The sequence below is a fragment of the Papaver somniferum genome, chromosome 9 (genome assembly GCF_003573695.1).
Source record: "Papaver somniferum cultivar HN1 chromosome 9, ASM357369v1, whole genome shotgun sequence".
Lineage (NCBI taxonomy): Eukaryota > Viridiplantae > Streptophyta > Magnoliopsida > Ranunculales > Papaveraceae > Papaver > Papaver somniferum.
In genome coordinates this window covers 138,697,263-138,715,151 of record NC_039366.1, presented here as the reverse complement: position 1 = coordinate 138,715,151, position 17,889 = coordinate 138,697,263, and the positions used below count along the sequence as shown (strand labels likewise).

General features: G+C 37.9%; 1 protein-coding gene across 1 annotated transcript; it reads left to right on the top strand.

Moving 5' to 3' along the window:
• The first annotated feature begins 15,427 nt into the window (after positions 1 to 15,427).
• LOC113312627 lies at positions 15,428 to 16,573 on the top strand. Its single transcript, XM_026561365.1, has one exon. It carries the CDS (start codon positions 15,428 to 15,430, stop codon positions 16,571 to 16,573), a length of 1,146 nt encoding a protein of 381 aa, XP_026417150.1.
• Positions 16,574 to 17,889: the final 1,316 nt, after the last annotated feature.

Below are 17,889 nucleotides of genomic sequence, written 5' to 3'. Positions count from 1 at the left end.
GTAGCCGCCGTGAGTTATCAAAAAACGCTAAACACAAGTCTTACTCCCTCTCTTTTATCTTATAAGTTTATGTTGTAGCTATTGGATAGCAGTGTTCATTATGTCTCAAAACTCCCATCTTTATCTCGGTGAAGTTACAAGGAGAACGCATGAAACTACTTTAAGTGCTAGTGGCTCTGGTACGGTATGAAGAAGTTTAATCTCGGCTCAAGAAATAGATGGGGCTACAAAAATATTGTCAAATTTTTTAATGGATTTTTTTTTTGTCTAAAGATGATGTTGAGATTAAGGATGTTATCAAGTGAACATAATATGAAGGAAATACATAAGAGTTTTGGTTAAATCCACAAGAGAAATTTATATGTATTTTAATTGAAGAATGAACAAGATCTGAGAGCATTACGAAAGGGTCTCCATGAAACATCAAGAAATATCTTAGTGTTTTAAATCCGTATGATACTAAAATCAAGCTGGAGAAATATGTGTTTTCCCATCAAGCTTTTCCAGTTATATTTACGGGCCTCCAACTTGAGCATTGATGCCGGAATAATCGATAAGATGCCGGAGATATTGGAAAGAAGGTTCGAAAGGGAAACTAAAGTGGTCATTTAATAAGGGTGGGAGTAGTAACGTCCAACATTGAAGTGGATCTTCGCAAGCCGCTTGTAAAAGGAAGTTGGTTTATAACTGCTACCAAACAACATGTCTGGATCCAATATCACCAGGAGAGGAAACCATGGAGTATATGCAAGAAATGTTTTGTAGTAGATCACAACGATAATCGGTGTGAAGTGAGTGTCAACTTTGGGTCCAAGGGTTAACTGAAGAAGAATTTGATCGTCTATATGCCGAGAATAATCAAAAAAGAAATATGAAGAAATGCATTGTGCTACTGAGGAAAATTTAAGTGGGTCGGGAATAAATAGCCCAAATGAGCTATGTGAAGATGATAATGTGCCAGGTAACACTAATCCAAATTTGAGTATTAGACTTAACAAAAGGTCCGGGAGCACTAATGACCAGACTCATATGCATAAGAATTTATTCATTTGGGGGTTAAGAGGATGAACAAGAAGAAAAATATATGGGTATAAAGATTTTGAATCAAGGAAACAAAATACCAAATCTCAATTTCCTCATCGAAAAATTTGATGAGAAACTAGCTGGATGGAAAAGATATTCATTATCTAATGCAAGCATAACTATTCTGATTCAAGCTGTGTTAGCTCTAATCCTAATTTATCATATGAAAACTTTTATTATACAGAGAGCTATTCTCAACAATCTTAGGAAGATAACTCGTGCACACTAGAGATAATAGGAATGTGCATTTTTTAAAATTGGAGTGGTTCAACATGTCAAAAGAGAAAGGAGGTACGATTCTAAGATCTGCATCAGACCTAAACTTAGATTTTGTGGAAAAGCTTGCTTGGAGATTTAGCATGGACAAGACTCACTATGGGTGAGAATTCTACAAAAATGTATCTCAAAGGACGGTCATTCTGGGACGTAACTATTCTACCACTTGGTTAACGATGTTACCATGGACAATCTTAATAAAATGATGTATATGTCTAGTTGGTAATGGATGGAGTATAAATATGTTCCCTGAGCCGTGGATGCCTACTACCACTGGTATTATCCCTGTCCGTAAAGAAGATATAAATCCTGATGTTATCAAAGTCTATCAACTGATATGTGAAGCTACATGCCAATGAAATATGAGCATTGTTCAAAAAAAATGTAGACGACTTTACTACAAGTCAGATACAAATGGTCCCAATCAATTTTGTAGTTGAGGACATTATCATTCGGAAGTTCACGACTCAGGCGAATTTACCCCTCTATCTTTTCAGAAAGTTCTATAGAACAACAAGGTGAAACTTCTCAGATGAGGGAGAACAAATTCCCTTGGAAAAAGTTATGGGCCACCAAGAGAGTCGCACCAAAGATAAAAACATTTGTCCGAAGAGATCTACACAACGGTATTTCCGTAGAAAAAATAATTGGGAGATTCATAAAAGGAGTTTCCATTGATTGCAACTTCTGCTCAGATGATGTTGAATCTGTCGACCATCTCATGATTTATTGTAATTTTGTTAGGGAAGATTGGTTTGCCTCTCCACTAGGTTTGCGACTAAATAGTAATAATAAGGTAAACTTTGCTGCTATAATAAATCTCTGATTAAGAAGTAATGATGATAAATACTCTATGTCTACGAGAATGTCCATCTGTTGGGCCATATGAAAGACTCACAATGCAAAATCTTTTGAGAAAAAGAGTTACAGAGTGCAAAGGCCCTAGCAATAACATTTTATTGGTTTAACCTGTACAACAACTACAATGAAGAAGGTGAGACTGAAGCAGAGGAGACGGATAATCTTGCAGTCAGAACTGAAGAACATGAAGTATGAAAACCCCCACTATACCCAACTATAAAGATCAGTATTGACGCAACCTGGAAAGATGGTTCGTACACATATGCTGCAATTTCCAGAGATAACTGCGAGTCTATTATGGTGATGGTACTAAACTTGGCAGGGATGATGCAGTTGCGTACACTGAAGCTGATGGATTTCTCTTGGAAACTAAATTAGAAACTGCGTTAAGTATGTTTGGTGCTCCCATCATCATAGAAGGTGATAGATCGTTTTCAAATGGTTCAAGAACAACCCCTTATAGAATATGGAAGCTAAAGGATAACATTTTAAAATTGATGAACACTCTTAACAATAGCAATGCTTTCAACCATGTTCCAAAGACGACCAATACTGTTGTTCATTCCCTTGCATCCTATGCACCGTCTCACAAAGTCCAAGCCAAATGGACTAGCCATAATATCCAAGCTAATGTTGTTACTCTTTGGAATGGGACAACTTAGTTTTTTTTCGTAATTCAGTCTTGAATACCAAAAAAACAAAATAAAAAAAGTCTCTGGCTTATTATATGTACTAGAGTAAAATTATCAAATAGAGTTATTAAGTACATAACCAAAACATAATTTTTACCTGCAATTTATACTATAATACCATAACTCCAACCATTTTCAATCCATACACACTTTGAAATACTTAAGGTACTTTAATAATTTAAAACACTTAAAAATTCAAACAAACCAAGAGAAGTTCAAATTTGAAATCTCTACTGTAATATATTTTAATTCCAACCATTCTCCATTCATACACACTTTGAAATACTTAATACACACTTTGAAATACTTAGGGTATTTTAATAATTTAAACACATTTAAAATTCAAAGAAACCAGAGAAGTTGAAAGTTTAAACAACTAGACTCAAAGAAAAAGTAACAGTAAGTTGAAATCTAAATCCCATGTAAACTTTGAAATCTTCAAGCTCCAAGTCCCCTCTTTATTAATCTTCTTGATATGTAACACCCCGTATATTTAGAATGACATGCTCAAAGATGCGTCATGGCCTAAGATGAAGCTTCATTTTAAGCTCCTGTTGCGTGGTAAGAGGATATTGTCCAAAGACCAGTGTCACACCAAAATGACGCATTATGCTGTGTATATTGGCCAAGATACAATCTGCATCAACGGATGCATTAGGCAAGTTATAAGGATGGCCTAGAACAAAATGAAAGCCACAATGGTGTATTAGAAATCTCATTGGCCTATGGCCAATGCCGTACCACAGTTATGCATTAGGTCAGAGAGGGTTGGCCGAGTTATGCACATCCAACGTGGCTGGACAGTATGGCCGAGTTATGTACAGCCAGCATGGATGGATAGTATTGCATCACAAAGATGCATCTGGCCAAAGCAGGTTGGACATTGAAGATGGCTTATGGACCAGAATAGAAACACAACCAACATGGCTAGAAATTGTAGTTGGCCTATGGGCCAAAGCTGGAAATACAACCAACATGGCTAGACATTGTAACTGAAAGCAGGAAATTTCAAACATTATGGCTGGATATTCAAAAAAACATGGCAAACGGCCAGGAATAGTGAAATGACACTTGGTGAATGTCAACGTTCTCCTATTTTAAGTTACAAATTGTATTTTTAACATATATATGGAGGGATAGTTGGTTGAAGCTGCATATGCGGACTATGCACCAAGTAAGCTTCATAGCTTAGCCAGAAGAGTGTAAATGATGCTTAGGCCTCATTTATAGATGCATAGCCTTGCCAAAGGGGCATACGATGTGAAGGCGTCACTATGCCATGCTGCGGACTAAATATGCATCACTTTCATACATTTTGACGAAATGGCCTATATGGATAGGCCAATTGCTTGGACATGGCCTTGCAACACGATTTGGATTTAGTTACTCGTCCCTTCGAGGATGACTATTTTCATGCTTGATACCTTTAGAGTAGGGAAGGGTACGTATCCGGTCCCAATAAGTTGCAGCATTGCCGGTCCAACACTTTGTCGCTCATATCATCTAATTGGAGATAATTGCAACATATTGGCCTCTCATATCATTTGGATCGGTATTCCGATACAAGAGATGATTGTGTCCAAACTTGATGAGGCAAGTTGCATTCCATTTCTTCGATGCTCATACTGCCTATCAAGCTACACGAAGTTGGCTTTTGCACCAATGATGCATTGGGCATGACAAAGAGAGTAAGCTAAGTAGGGAGATGGCAGTGGGCTTGGAGCGGCCTATGCCTGGAAAAAATTTGGTAGATTTGGTAGCCACTTATGCATGCAGTAATGAATTAGCTTGGCCCATTAGGCCTTATACCCTTTGAGGACAAGGGTGAGTTTTGGAACGATGTGGAAGGTAAGTTAGATGCAACATGCAATCCAAGCATGCTTGCAAGGGAAAATGGACGTATATTTTACTAATTTTCAAACCCGGTTAGTAGCATCAGAGTGGCGCACCGGGGAAGTTATGGCCAGTCCCCCTGGCACGGTAGGCGTAATTTCGGGTATGTCACATGATAGTTCATAGAAGTGAGAATAAAACCCAAAACCTCTGGAAAAAAACGGAAATTAACAAGCTAAAAATATATAAGACCAATAGAACATATTCAATTATAAAAAAGAAAAAAATACTAATGAGAAAAATCACTGATCTACGAAAGAGATGGGCGAGAAAAACCATTGTTCTATGAAAAAGAAAACATTAAAATATAAAATTCCAAATGATAAAGTCGTAGGCTAGTAACTGGGAAAAGTTCATTGGTCCAAATAAATTACATATCTTATTGTGTATCTTCTAAGCCTATGTTAAGCTTAAAATATTGAAGTTTTTATATACCAGCAACAGAGTATTGTAAGACTTGAAAGCAAATAACTAAATGCATTATAGATTTAGTACACGAATAGATAATCAACAATGCTTCGGGAAAAAAACTAGCACTATGCAATTAATGATTAAACAACCTCATTAGTTTTTATTATTTGGGAATGAAACCTGGGTACTTGCAAACCTCATACAACATGCCAGGAGAACAAATCAAAAAATGCACCATGATCCCCAAAAACTACCACATATTGAACATCTCAAACTAATGAGAAACACGGTTAATTGAAGATCAAACCTACTGTGCATATAAATGACCATTTCTTCCAATACAACCTAAGCAAAATTTCAAGTCAAACTTATGAGTAAAAATATGGATGTTCAACGTGATCAGTGATTTACAATTAAAAAAATCCACATGAAAAACCTAAGGTTCCATTATAATTACATTGTCTTAACCTAATATGCGGTTCTTGGATTGTGACTTTTGATTCTTCAATTCTACACATTACCATAAAATTCAAAATAAAATAAAATAAAAAGAATAGATACCTAAACACTATGATGAGAAATTCATTAAGTCATGTGAGTTCAAGGTTTTGCAACTCATTTTTATAATTTTCTACCACAATAAAGCTTTGAATTAGAAATGCACTATTATGGTCGCAAAATTTTAGGTAAAAATTATGTAGGTGAGGAGCATAATATGCTGTCATGGTTTTTGAATTTCTTATGAGGTGGATATTTTCAATTCTTAAATACCTCAAGAAAACACCAGTATCTTGCGGATTCAAAATTTTAACATATTTCTCCAACTCTTGAGGGACTAGATAATGTCAATCTCCCATTGAAATTCTTGTCATTTATTCTTGCAGGACTGATAAAACTGTCATATATTGTTTAACACTTCACCTATCATATAAATATAAGATATGCATTTTCGAGAATGCCAAAACATTAAGTGTCTTATTATATTTTCAATATCTGAATGAAAAGCTTGAAAGAATATCACGAAAACAGAACAACAATTTATTTTTACTTTATTTTTATTTTCTGAAAAGTTTATAATTATATTAGAGAAAGAAAATATTTTCCTCCATTGGAAATTCTTTCGAACCGATCTTTACAACTTATTATTATTTCCTGAAAAACTTATATTATTTTAGAGAAAGAAAATGTTACCATCTCTCGAAAATTCTTTCTAACAAATATTTTGCTTCCGCATAAGAGTACGATTCAACATCCTCAAAACCGACAATAAAATCAACAACGTATCCGATAAATCAAAATCTGCATAAAAACAAACAAATATACTATATATAAGAAATAAATATCAAAGGATATACTTAATAAATAAAATTCAAACCTTCCTTATCACGAGTGTCACCAGTAATATCATCAGATTCCCTGAATATTACTAGTTTTATTGTCAACCACCATTAGAAGCAAGCCTTTTAATCACCATATTGTCTAAAATAAGCTCCAGACTTCTTTTCTTTTAATTCCCCAGTCCCTGTAAGGCAGATCTTCAGAAGAAAAAAATATCAAAAAAAGTTTTAGATGTGATTTAGATAAAAAAGAAGAAGATATGATTTAGAAAATCTACCTTATAATAGAAGTGGATATGGAGTTGACAACCTCATTTGTTTTCAATTGTACATTAGGAAATTATTTGGGAAAATTTCTTTAGGAACACGTATAATCTTCGAAAATGAAGTAAATCTCTTCATCGGAGAGAGAGTAGCCGAAATAAGTTAGAGTAAAAACCAGAAACTTTCTCATGATATCTGGTATACGATTTTCATCACTTAGTTTTCCCAAATAAAAAGAAAAAAATGCTTCACCCCTGTAACTTGCTTCATATACTTTTACGTCATAAATTGGAAGAACTTACTAGACTATATCGCTTATTACAACTCCTTTTAGCCTAAGCATTTTTAAAAATCAGTTTGGATTACAAAACTCACCGAAGGTTTCCAGAGGGAGGAAGATAAAGTAGGTTATTGTCACTAGTAATATCCTTAAAAAATTAAGATTAAAGGATATACTTAATAAAAAAAGTTAAAATTCTTAAAATATTATCTTCCTTATAACGAGTGTCGCCTGTAATATCATCATATTACACAAATACTACTAGTTTTAATGTTACACCACCATTATCAACAAGCCTTTTAATATCCACTTTGTTTAAAATTAGTTACATGTGTTTTGAATTATTTTCTTTTAATTCCTGAGTTCCTTGTAAAACAAACCTTTAGAAGAAAACAATATAAAAAAAATTTAGATATGATTTCAATAAAAAAAATTAGATGTGTTGGAAGTTTTGAATAGAAATATAATTGTCCACTTACTCAAGCCTTTTTAATACGAGGTGTCTTATCCTAAGAGATGTGACTCTCCCCAAAAATACATGACTCTTCACGAAAGGATTTCTCAAAGAGTCTCCTTAAATCTATATAAACCCCACTCATCATTATTCTATTGTATGATATTGTTTAGACACAAAAACTAGTATTAGAAATTGTAGTTTGCATATTGTCGCCAAGTATCAAACAAAAGTTTGTACTACATCAGTTTGCATCGATCAACCAATTCGATAAGTTTTCTTATTCTCTATTTACTTGTTTTTGTTTGTCGCATCCGTATAAACATATTATTTTCCAAGAAGATGTGGTTTAGAAAATCTACCTTATAATAGAAGTGGATATGGAGTTGACAAAACAGTTTGTTTTCAACTGTTCATCAGGATATTTTATGGGGAAATATCTTAAGGAACACATATAGTCTTCGAAAATGAAGTAAATCTTTTCACCGGAGACTAGGCACCTTTTCATGAATATGGTATATGATTTTCTCTATTTTCAACACTTAGTTTGCCGAAATAAAATGCAAATAATGTTGTGTAACTCGCTTTATACACTTTTACATCATTAATTAGCAAAGTTTCCTTGATGATTATTACAACTCCTTCTACTGACTTGAAAATGTACTGATGATTGCTCGGAAGGCTTCGGACTAATGATGTATTCATAGACACGATTGCTAAATCAATCTTGGGTTTTATAGGAAAACATTTTGTGACTTTTTTTAAAAGTCTTGATTGTTTAATTTTTCGTGTTTGTTTAATTTTTCTTTCATGTTTTGAAAATCTTTTATTTGATTTGCAGCTCTTGATATTGTGGAAGCAGCGGTGTGTGAAATGTCTCTCATTGTATACAGTGTGTTAGCTCATGTCTTCTTCCATGGATTTATCTAAGAAGACTTTGAGTTGGGTTCTCTTTTTAACATAGTGGTATTATTTGTATGTACAAGTTGTATGTCGATCAAAACAGTGGTGTTCACTATAGTCTATTTTCAGGTTCCTTTTTTTCAAACCCTAATCATTATCCATTATCTTGTTCTAGATTGCACAGAATCCAAGGAAAGTTGCAGAACCTGAGGTTATTTTTAGACTTTGCATTGTAAAAGTACACAATATATGGATAAACCAAATTTCATTTACCTAAATTAAAGGCCTATAATTCTGCAAAAATCTCAAGACTAAATCTCCATGGTAGCCAACACATATTAAGTGTCATCTGTGCGTAAAACGGAAACCCTAAACATAAGTCTTACTCTCTCTTTTATCTTATAAGTTAAAACTAAAGATGTTGTTGTGAGCTATCAAGAAACCCTGAACATAAGTCTCACTTCTTTTCTTTTATTTTACAAATTTAGAATGTAGCCGCCGTGAGTTATCAGAAAACGCTAAACACAAGTCTTACTCCCTCTCTTTTATCTTATAAGTTTATGTTGTAGCTATTGGATAGCAGTGTTCATTATGTCTCAAAACTCCCATCTTTATCTCGGTGAAGTTACAAGGAGAACGCATGAAACTACTTTAAGTGCTAGTGGTTCTGGTACGGTATGAAGAAGTTTAATCTCGGCTCAAGAAATAGATGAGGCTACAAAAATATTGTCAAATTTTTTAATGTATTTTGTTGTCTAAAGATGATGTTGAGATTAAGGATGTTATCAAGTGAACATAATATGGAGGAAGTACATAAGAGTTTTGGTTAAATCCACAAGAAAAATTTATATGTATTTTAATTGAAGATGAACAAGATCTGAGAGAAGTTACGAAAGGGGCTCCATGAAACATCAAGGAATATCTTAGAGTTTTGAATCCATATGATACTAAAATCAAGCTGGAGAAATATGTGTTTTCCCATCAAGCTTTTCCAGTTATATTTACGGGCCTCCAACTTGAGCATTGATGCCGGAATAATCGATAAGATGCCGGAGATATTGGAAAGAAGGTTCGAAAGCGAAACTAAAGTGGTCATATAATAAGGGTGGGAGTAGTAACATCCAACATTGAAGTGGATCTTCTATTAGGAAATAATATAGGAGACTATAATTAGGAGATATAATTTAGGTTAGTTGGAGTTATACTTCAAGAGAGTTCTAGAAGAGTTCTATTTTAGAGTTTGGTTTATGTTAGGAAAGTGTCTATGTTTAGAGTTTGATCTTAGTTAGGAAAGTGTCTTGAGTGATCGTCAAGTTTGTGAACAATATAAATAGGCTGTTGAGCCATGAAAGTTGACATACCGAATTATTATCAATGTAGTCTTTTATTCTTCCGCGTTTATGCTCTCCTCTCTCTTGCTCGATCCTTAACATGGTATCAGAGCTAGGTCCCATACGCGGGGTGTAGGACGAATTAGTAGCCGTCGTGACCCGAGTGGGCACACGTACACCCGTGACCAAATGACTGGTCACTCGTATGACCTGTACGTGGGGTGGACCGTGACCGATGTCACCTGCACACCCAAGACCCACACGTGCGTAGGTCCACGTGTTAGGCCGAGTGACTGGCCTTACACGTGAGGGAGGGTGTGAAAGGACAAATAGTCCCACATCCCTAGTTTCCGCATAATGAACTTAAAATATAATATGGAAGCGCCGCTCCACTCATTGCCAATTGGTTTTGAGTTGGATGCCCGTATTCTAACATGGTATCAGAGCGAGGTGAGAGGGAGAGAGGAGAGGAAGAGAGTTAGATAATTTTAGAGAATTCATGATGTTTAGGTTTTCTTTAGTGAAGAAATTCATGTTCGTTAAAAAGAAAAAAAAAAAAAAATCGTGACTGGTTACGAAGGATTAGGGTTCTCTGAACAAACAAAAGGATGGTGGTTTTGGAACGAGAAAAGATAGGGTCATGCTGCTTCCATTGACGGATTCGACAGTGGATGCTGTTATTATTTGAGTAGTATTGCTGGATCGGTGATAAGGATAGTTGTTGCTGACGTTTTTACAATCATGAAGAGATGTTCACGAAAGAATTGTTGCTGTTAAAAAAAGAGGATTGATGTTGCTGCTCCAAGAGCTGGTGCAAGCTGTGTCCGAGGGACAAGACGAGAAGGTTGAAGAAAAGAAAAAGAGGAGAAAGTTGCGAAAAGTTCTGACGAGTTAAAGAAGAAAATAAAAAGTTTGAAGGTCAGCAAGTCGTGTTGCTGTGTTGAATGTTCGAGAAGAGTTGTTGCTGTTTGAAGGTCTAGAAGGAGTTCGCAAGCCGTGAAAGTAAAGGTTTGATTTGCAGCAAGGAAGTAATAAAGAAACTGGAGATGAAGTTCCTGATGGTGGAAAGAAGATGAAGATCGAGTTTGTTAGGCTGCTGCTATTGGTCAAAGCAAAACATGAAATTGTTCATGGTGATGCTGTGGTGATTCGAAGATGGCAGAGGTGCTGAAGAATAATGGTGTCTGTGAGATTTTAAGAACGTGTTCGCTAGAGGAAACAAAGTTTGGCAGTAAGTATTTGAGTTAAAAGATAAACAAGGAAGTTTATAGAGTTTCATAATTGCGAACAGGGAGAAACTAAGTCGTTACCCAGATGGTTTGGGTTTGAGTTTGAGTCCGTGGATTTTTTTGGTCCAAGTTGGAACCCTAGAAAAGGGTTTAGAGCTCGACTTAGAAGATGGGAAGGAAGTGGTCGCTGTATGTATTTTGACCGAGAAACAACCAAAGGGTGTTGTCACTGGCATCGATATCCAGTTATGGATGGAATTAAGTTTAGGTCTGTTCTTGATTGAGAATTGAAGGGGAAGTCAGGGAGAATTTGTGGCAGAAACATGGTGATTGAAGAGTTTGTGGCAGAAACTTGGAAGTCTTACAAAGTGTGGTAGACTTTGTGTTAGTTATTGCTTGTGGCAGAAGCATAACAAGAGAAAGATTGTGAGAGAATCTTAAAAGAAAAAAAAAATCACCAAGAGGTGATGAGAAAAAGAACAACAATAGTAGGTTAAAATCCTATGAGTTGTCGAGAGAGTACACAAAGTATTCTATCGAAGAAACCAAGAAACCAAGAGTACAAGAAGTATTCTACCGAAGATACGAAGGGGACCGTAATGTCCTTAAACTACGAAGAGGACCGTAATGTCCCTAAACTTCCGAAGAGGACCGTAATGTCCCTAAACTACAAACGGGACCGCAATGTTCTTAAACTTCCGAAGAGGACCGAAACGTCCTAAAACTACGAAGAGGACCGAAATGTCCCTAAACTACGAAGAGGACCGTAATGTCCTTAAACTTCTATTAGGACCGCAATGTCCTTAAACTACGAAGAAGATGGGACCGTAATGTCCTTAAACTACCAAGGGGACGGTAATGTCCTAAAACTACAAAGATGGGACCGTAATGTCCTTAAACTACAAAGAGGACCGAAATGTCCTTAAACTACGAAGAAGATGGGACCGCAATGTCCTTAAACTTGCATTAGGACCGAAATGTCCTTAAACTATGAAGGGGACCGAAACGTCCTTAAACTACGGTCTGAAGATTTTTTTTCGCAAAAGCGTTAAAAAAAAAAAGAAAGAAGAAGAAAGAAGAAAACCGAAGTTAACTTTCTTTTGTCCAAGATGGACATTCGTGATCTACATGCTCCATCTTGAGGGAGGGTATTAGGAAATAATATAGGAGACTATAATTAGGAGATATAATTTAGGTTAGTTGGAGTTATACTTCAAGAGAGTTCTATTTTAGAGTTTGGTTTATGTTAGGAAAGTGTCTATGTTTAGAGTTTGATCTTAGTTAGGAAAGTGGCTTGAGTGATCGTCAAGTTTGTGAACAATATAAATAGGCTGTTGAGCCATGAAAGTTGACATACCGAATTATTATCAATGTAGTCTTTTATGTTTCCGCGTTTATGCTTTCCTTTCTCTTGCTCGATCCTTAACATCTTCGCAAGCCGCTTGTAACAGGAAGTTGGTTTATAACTGCTACCAAACAACATGTCTGGATCCAATATCACTAGGAGAGGAGACCGTGGAGTATATGCAAGAAATGTTTTATAGTAGATCACAGCGATAATCGGTGTGAAGTGAGTGTCAACTTTGGGTCCAAGGGTTAACTGAAGAAGAATTTGATCGTCTATATGCCGAGAATAAGCAAAAAAGAAATATGAAGAAATGCATTGTGCTACTGAGGAAAATTTAAGTGGGTCGGGAATAAATAGCCCAAATGAGCTGTGTGAAGATGTTAATGTGCCAGGTAACACTAATCCAAATTTGAGTATTAGACTTAACAAAAGGTCCGGGAGCACTAATGATAACCCCTCTCCAATAGTTGCCTAAATTCCCAAATCTCTAATCGTGTCTCTTTTTCTTCACAAAGAGAATAAAGACTCCCTAATCGTGTTTCTTCTCCTTCACAGAGAGATGAAAAATCCAGACAAAAAGTTAGGACCCATATCCCTGATAATTTAGGAAATGATTGGCAAATTATGACAAGTACCACAACTCATAATAATGGGGATTTGAAGATAGAAGAAGTTGAGAAAACTATGGATGCAGAAGATCCCCGCTACCACGCTGATGTTGGGGAACAATCAAGCAATGCATATCGTGTTTTTTCTGAAATTTATTCTTCTCTTAATACATTTTTTTTTACTCCAATCTATCGTTTTCAATTGTTAATTTGAAATATGGGGTTTCTAGTTGTTTACTTGTAATTTTGAGTGGTCGTAGTGATACTAATAGTCTCAATCTTATTTCTATCAGCAATTATTTTAGTTACCCTTTTAGTCCTGATTCCATTTATCCCTGTAACTTGTCAGATTTGTTGTTATGTTGTGACTAATTTAGTATTATGAAAATTATATATTGGAATGTCCAAGGCTAAGACAACAAGGACACTACGAATTATATGAAAGACGTCATTAAATCAAATGATCCAGACTTCATATTCTTGTGTGAGACTAAATCTCATCACAAAAATGGATTTTTTTTTTATCAGACCATTGAATTTTCCTAATGTTTGGTATCTGAATCCCATGGTTGCAAAGGGTGGTCTATGCATGTTGTGGGAAGATGGTGTTAGCCCTAGAGTCATAGATGCTAGGCTTCGTATCATTAACTTCTTAGTTCAAATTGATGCCAGAAGGGATGAAACCCTTTTGTCATGTATCCATAGTGCATTAGCTGGCCATGCTAGGGATGAACAATGGGTATGCTACATAATGCTAGTCAGAATCACAGGGAAAGTTGGGTTGTAACCACTTTAACTTTGTCTTGTGTAATGTAGGTGTAGATAATCCACAGGGCTAGGTGGCAAGATCCTAGGCTATGATACCCCAAAAAAAAAAGAGCGGCGAAGCACATGATAGAACCGAACGGTGCAAAGAGCGAGGTATCACATGGGTCGGACGTGATGGCCCAACAATTGTCAAATGTGACGTGACCTTTATCTCCTGACAGGTCGGGCGAACGATCAGAAAGCACTCGGTCGGACGAAGGAAGATGGCCAAACAAAGGAACAAGAAGAAAGAAGGGCGACATTGTGTTAACCAGACGATTAAGACTCGGCCTCGGGTGAAGAACTATCAAAAACCAAGACTCTATCGGTCAAACCAAAAAGTCGGGCGAGCAGTGCAGGTCCGATAGGGAACATCTAAAATTGATGTAATGCGACCAACATTGTAATTCTGTTGTATGTCGATCTTGGCCTATAAATACAAGGGCTGGTCGAGAGAGAGGCAGGTTGAGAGAGAGGAAAAGAAGGCATCATACTCGAGTTTTTGAGCTTCATCATTTGAAAGGGAGAGAACAACTTGTAAGCAAAGAAAAGAAATAATAACATTCATCCTTTCACCCCGTGGACGTAAGTAATCATATCGAACCACGTGTATCCTTGTGTCTATGTTTGCTTGTGTACCTTTACTTCGTGTTAAACCATCTTCTACTTTGTTGGATGTAGTGTGTGGTTTTATGCCACTATATTCTGGCGCCGACTAAGGGGACCGTCTAAGTTCTCCGTATACCTTGACTGCATGAGCCAACAAACACGATCCAAAAGCTCCTAAAAACACTTTGCGTGTTAGTTGATGCTATGGGATGAACTCTGTTTGGTGAAGTATGTTTATGTTTGTTTGATTTGAAGTTTATTGATATAGTTGAGTTTTCATTGTTGAAGTCGTCTCGTTAACAAATATTTTCAGTTGGGTCGATTCCGAACAGTCGACTAGTCTTGCTTGCAGGCGAGTCTATTTTCATGTCTTAATCTTCGTTTTCATAGTATTTTTCGCACTGGTATTCGTATTTCGATCTTAGTTTTTGTCTTACGAGTTCAACAACGGAATTCCCATAAAACTCCCAAATAACGTCTTTGATGTGTGGTTGAAGTTGCTTGAGGTTCCATGTTGGCTTGGGGAAGTGCCAAAACAACAGCACGATGAGATTATCGGTCTCCGGTGAAAGAATCCAAGGAATCAAGGGAAGACATCCCTTTGTAGTTCCAAGGGAGTACATAAGTATTGGTCCAGTTTTTTCCATGGCGTGCTGACCTCATAAAAGTACGGATTTGGACCTTTTACTCACAAAGAACTAGGTGTTAATGATTTGGAGTCTAGGGAATGTAGGACAAATTGTAGTTAATGCATAGTCGTGGTACTGAAAGCGACGTCGTGCAACCTTGAAAGCGACGTAGCATGATACCCGTCTAAAAGAAACACTTAGAGTCTAAACAGGGCAAACAGTGAGGTCAGCATGGTGGAATAGAGGGAATCGTACTTTTGAGACTCAGTTTTAGTGTCAGTCACCTTTTTATTTAAAAAAACCAAACCGTATATACTATAGAAACTTTTCAAAAATAGGTCAAAGTAAGGTGTTGTCTGTTTTCGCCGACGTAGGTAGGGACGACTCTCGGACTCAAAACACACTGTGTCCGATGGCTAGCACGTCAGGGATGGGAAGAACTCCGAGGAACCTAGATCTAGAGTTCGAGAACTATCAACTACGGAACTTAAGGTCGAGGTCGAGAGGATCTTCTATCCGAGGGACATCAGGTCACCAAGGCCGAATTGGGCAAGTACTACCAGCGGTAGGACCGAGCAATTCCGGTCGATCAGGACCACCCACGACACCACCTATCAAAGGATACGGTCCACCCGAGGATTCATCAACAGGTGACGAGAGGCACGAGAGGAATAATCAGCAGAGGAACACAAGGTCCGACAATGCGACCGAAGCCAAGCTAAGAGAGTTAGAAGAAAAGATAAGGAAGCTGTCAGGAACCGGCGAAGAAGATAAGCTATCCGAGGTCATAAGCGAGGCCGAGAGGACCCCTTTCACCCAAGAGCTAGAACTAAGGGCTTTCCCACCTAAGTGCACGCTCCCCACCTTCCCATTCAGGTTCGACGGCATGGGAGACGCAGTTGAGCATTTGAAGATGTATACTATGTCCCTAATCCAATGGATAAACCATGAGGTGGTAATGTGTAAGTTCTTCTCGGAAAGCCTGGAAGGAGAGGAAAGGAAATGGTTCTACAACCTCTCACCAGGAACAATTGATAGTTACGAGACTCTAGTCGAAGCCTTCCTTGAAACGTACATGCACAACAGCAGACCTCGGCCCAGGGTCAACAGGTTATTCACCTTGGACCGACGGTTTAGAGAGCCTCTCAGATCATTGACCGATCAATGGAGAAATTTGTGTACAAAAATTGGGAAGGTACCAGTCGACAAGCGGATATTCGGGTTTGAAAACACACTAGGGAGATCGGATCCCATCTGGATAACCATGTTCACTGAAAAGCCGCAAACATTGAAGGAAATGAGTAAAATGCAAGAAAATTTCATCGCCCTAGAAGAAATTCAGGAAGAATCAATGGATATGGGAGTGCAAGAGGCTAGTGCGGCGCCCGAGTCGACATCGGACGATGTTCAACGTCGGCCCGAGAAGAGACCGAGCCCACCTACGCGAGAAAATGGGAAGAAGGAATGGGTAGATAAAGGAAAAAGGCCGAGGAACGAGGCGAGAACATACACCCATTTGAATGCTCCACTAGAAGAAATCTTCAAAGAGGTCGATTAAAGGAGTGATATCATATACCCAGCTTCAAGAGGGATACAGTTCGAGGAGACCAATGATCACCTAGAGTATTGATATTATCATCAATATCGAGGCCACTCTACAAATAACCTGGATGCTGTGACCCATCTTTTTCTCGGCTCAGGATGTCCCGATGAACGACCAAGCTCACAGTGATCCCTTGGTTATCACCCTGCTGATTGAGGAATGGGGGGTAAGAAGGATACTAGTGGATAGTGGGAGCTCAGTCGAAGAGTCGAAGTACTCTTCTACGAAACGTTCAAGAGGATGGAGTTGTCAGATGATATACTCGTCCCATCGACATATCGTATCTACGGTTTTAATGGGACCGTGACCATCCCAAAGGGCGAAGTAACCCTAAGGGTATCAGACAGAGGTGGTTACCTAGATACGTTAACTACATTCTGTGTGGTCGATGTCGCCTCGCCCTATGAAGCTATTATCGGGAGACCGTGAATCGCGGGAATCAAAGGAGTGGCATCGACTTATCATCAGAGGCTACGATTCCCAACGTACAATGAGATAGTTGAGGTCGTAGGAGATTCACAGGCAGCCCAACAGTGCATGAAGGTCGATGCGCAGATAAATGAGGAGCGGCCAGAACGACAAAGGGGAGAGAAGAACAAGGCTAAAGAAACCAAAGCCGCAGAGGAACTGGAAAGAATTATTTCGCAGGCGGTCATGACATATGAAACACAAGGAAACGAGCCTTCATAGCAATTAAAGGAGACGACACCGATTAAGGAATCAAAACCAAACTTCTCGGTCGTGGAACCTATTCGGGACATTAATTTAGGAACTGTAGAAGAACCAAGGATAGTAAGGATCGTGTCCTTACTATCGGACGAACAAGTAAACCAGCTCGTGGTGGTGCTAAAGGAAAACATGGACGCGTTCGCATGGAACGTGCACGATATGGAGGGCATAGATCCGGAGGTATGTTGTCACCATTTAAAGATCGACTCAAGCTTCAAACCATCCCGACAAAAGATGAGGCGAGTCGCACCAGAATTACACACATCCGTCGAGAAGGAGTTAAAGAAGTTACAAGAATCGGGACTAATCAGGAAATCACATTACCCACAGCGGATATCCAACATGGTCGTGGTACCAAATAAAAACGGAGGAGTCAGAATCTGCATTGACTTCAGCGACCTGAACAAAGCCTGTCCGAAGGATAGTTTCCCTCTCCCAAGCATCGATCAACTGGTGGAATCTATAGTAGGGCACGAGGCACTAACATTGATTGACGGATACGCGGGGTATAACCAGATCCCGTTGGCCCCCGAGGATCAAGA

Coding starts and splice junctions, on each gene's coding strand:
- LOC113312627 (XM_026561365.1), top strand. CDS start 15,428: ATGGCTAGCACGTCAGGGATGGGAAGAACTCCGAGGAACCTAGATCTA.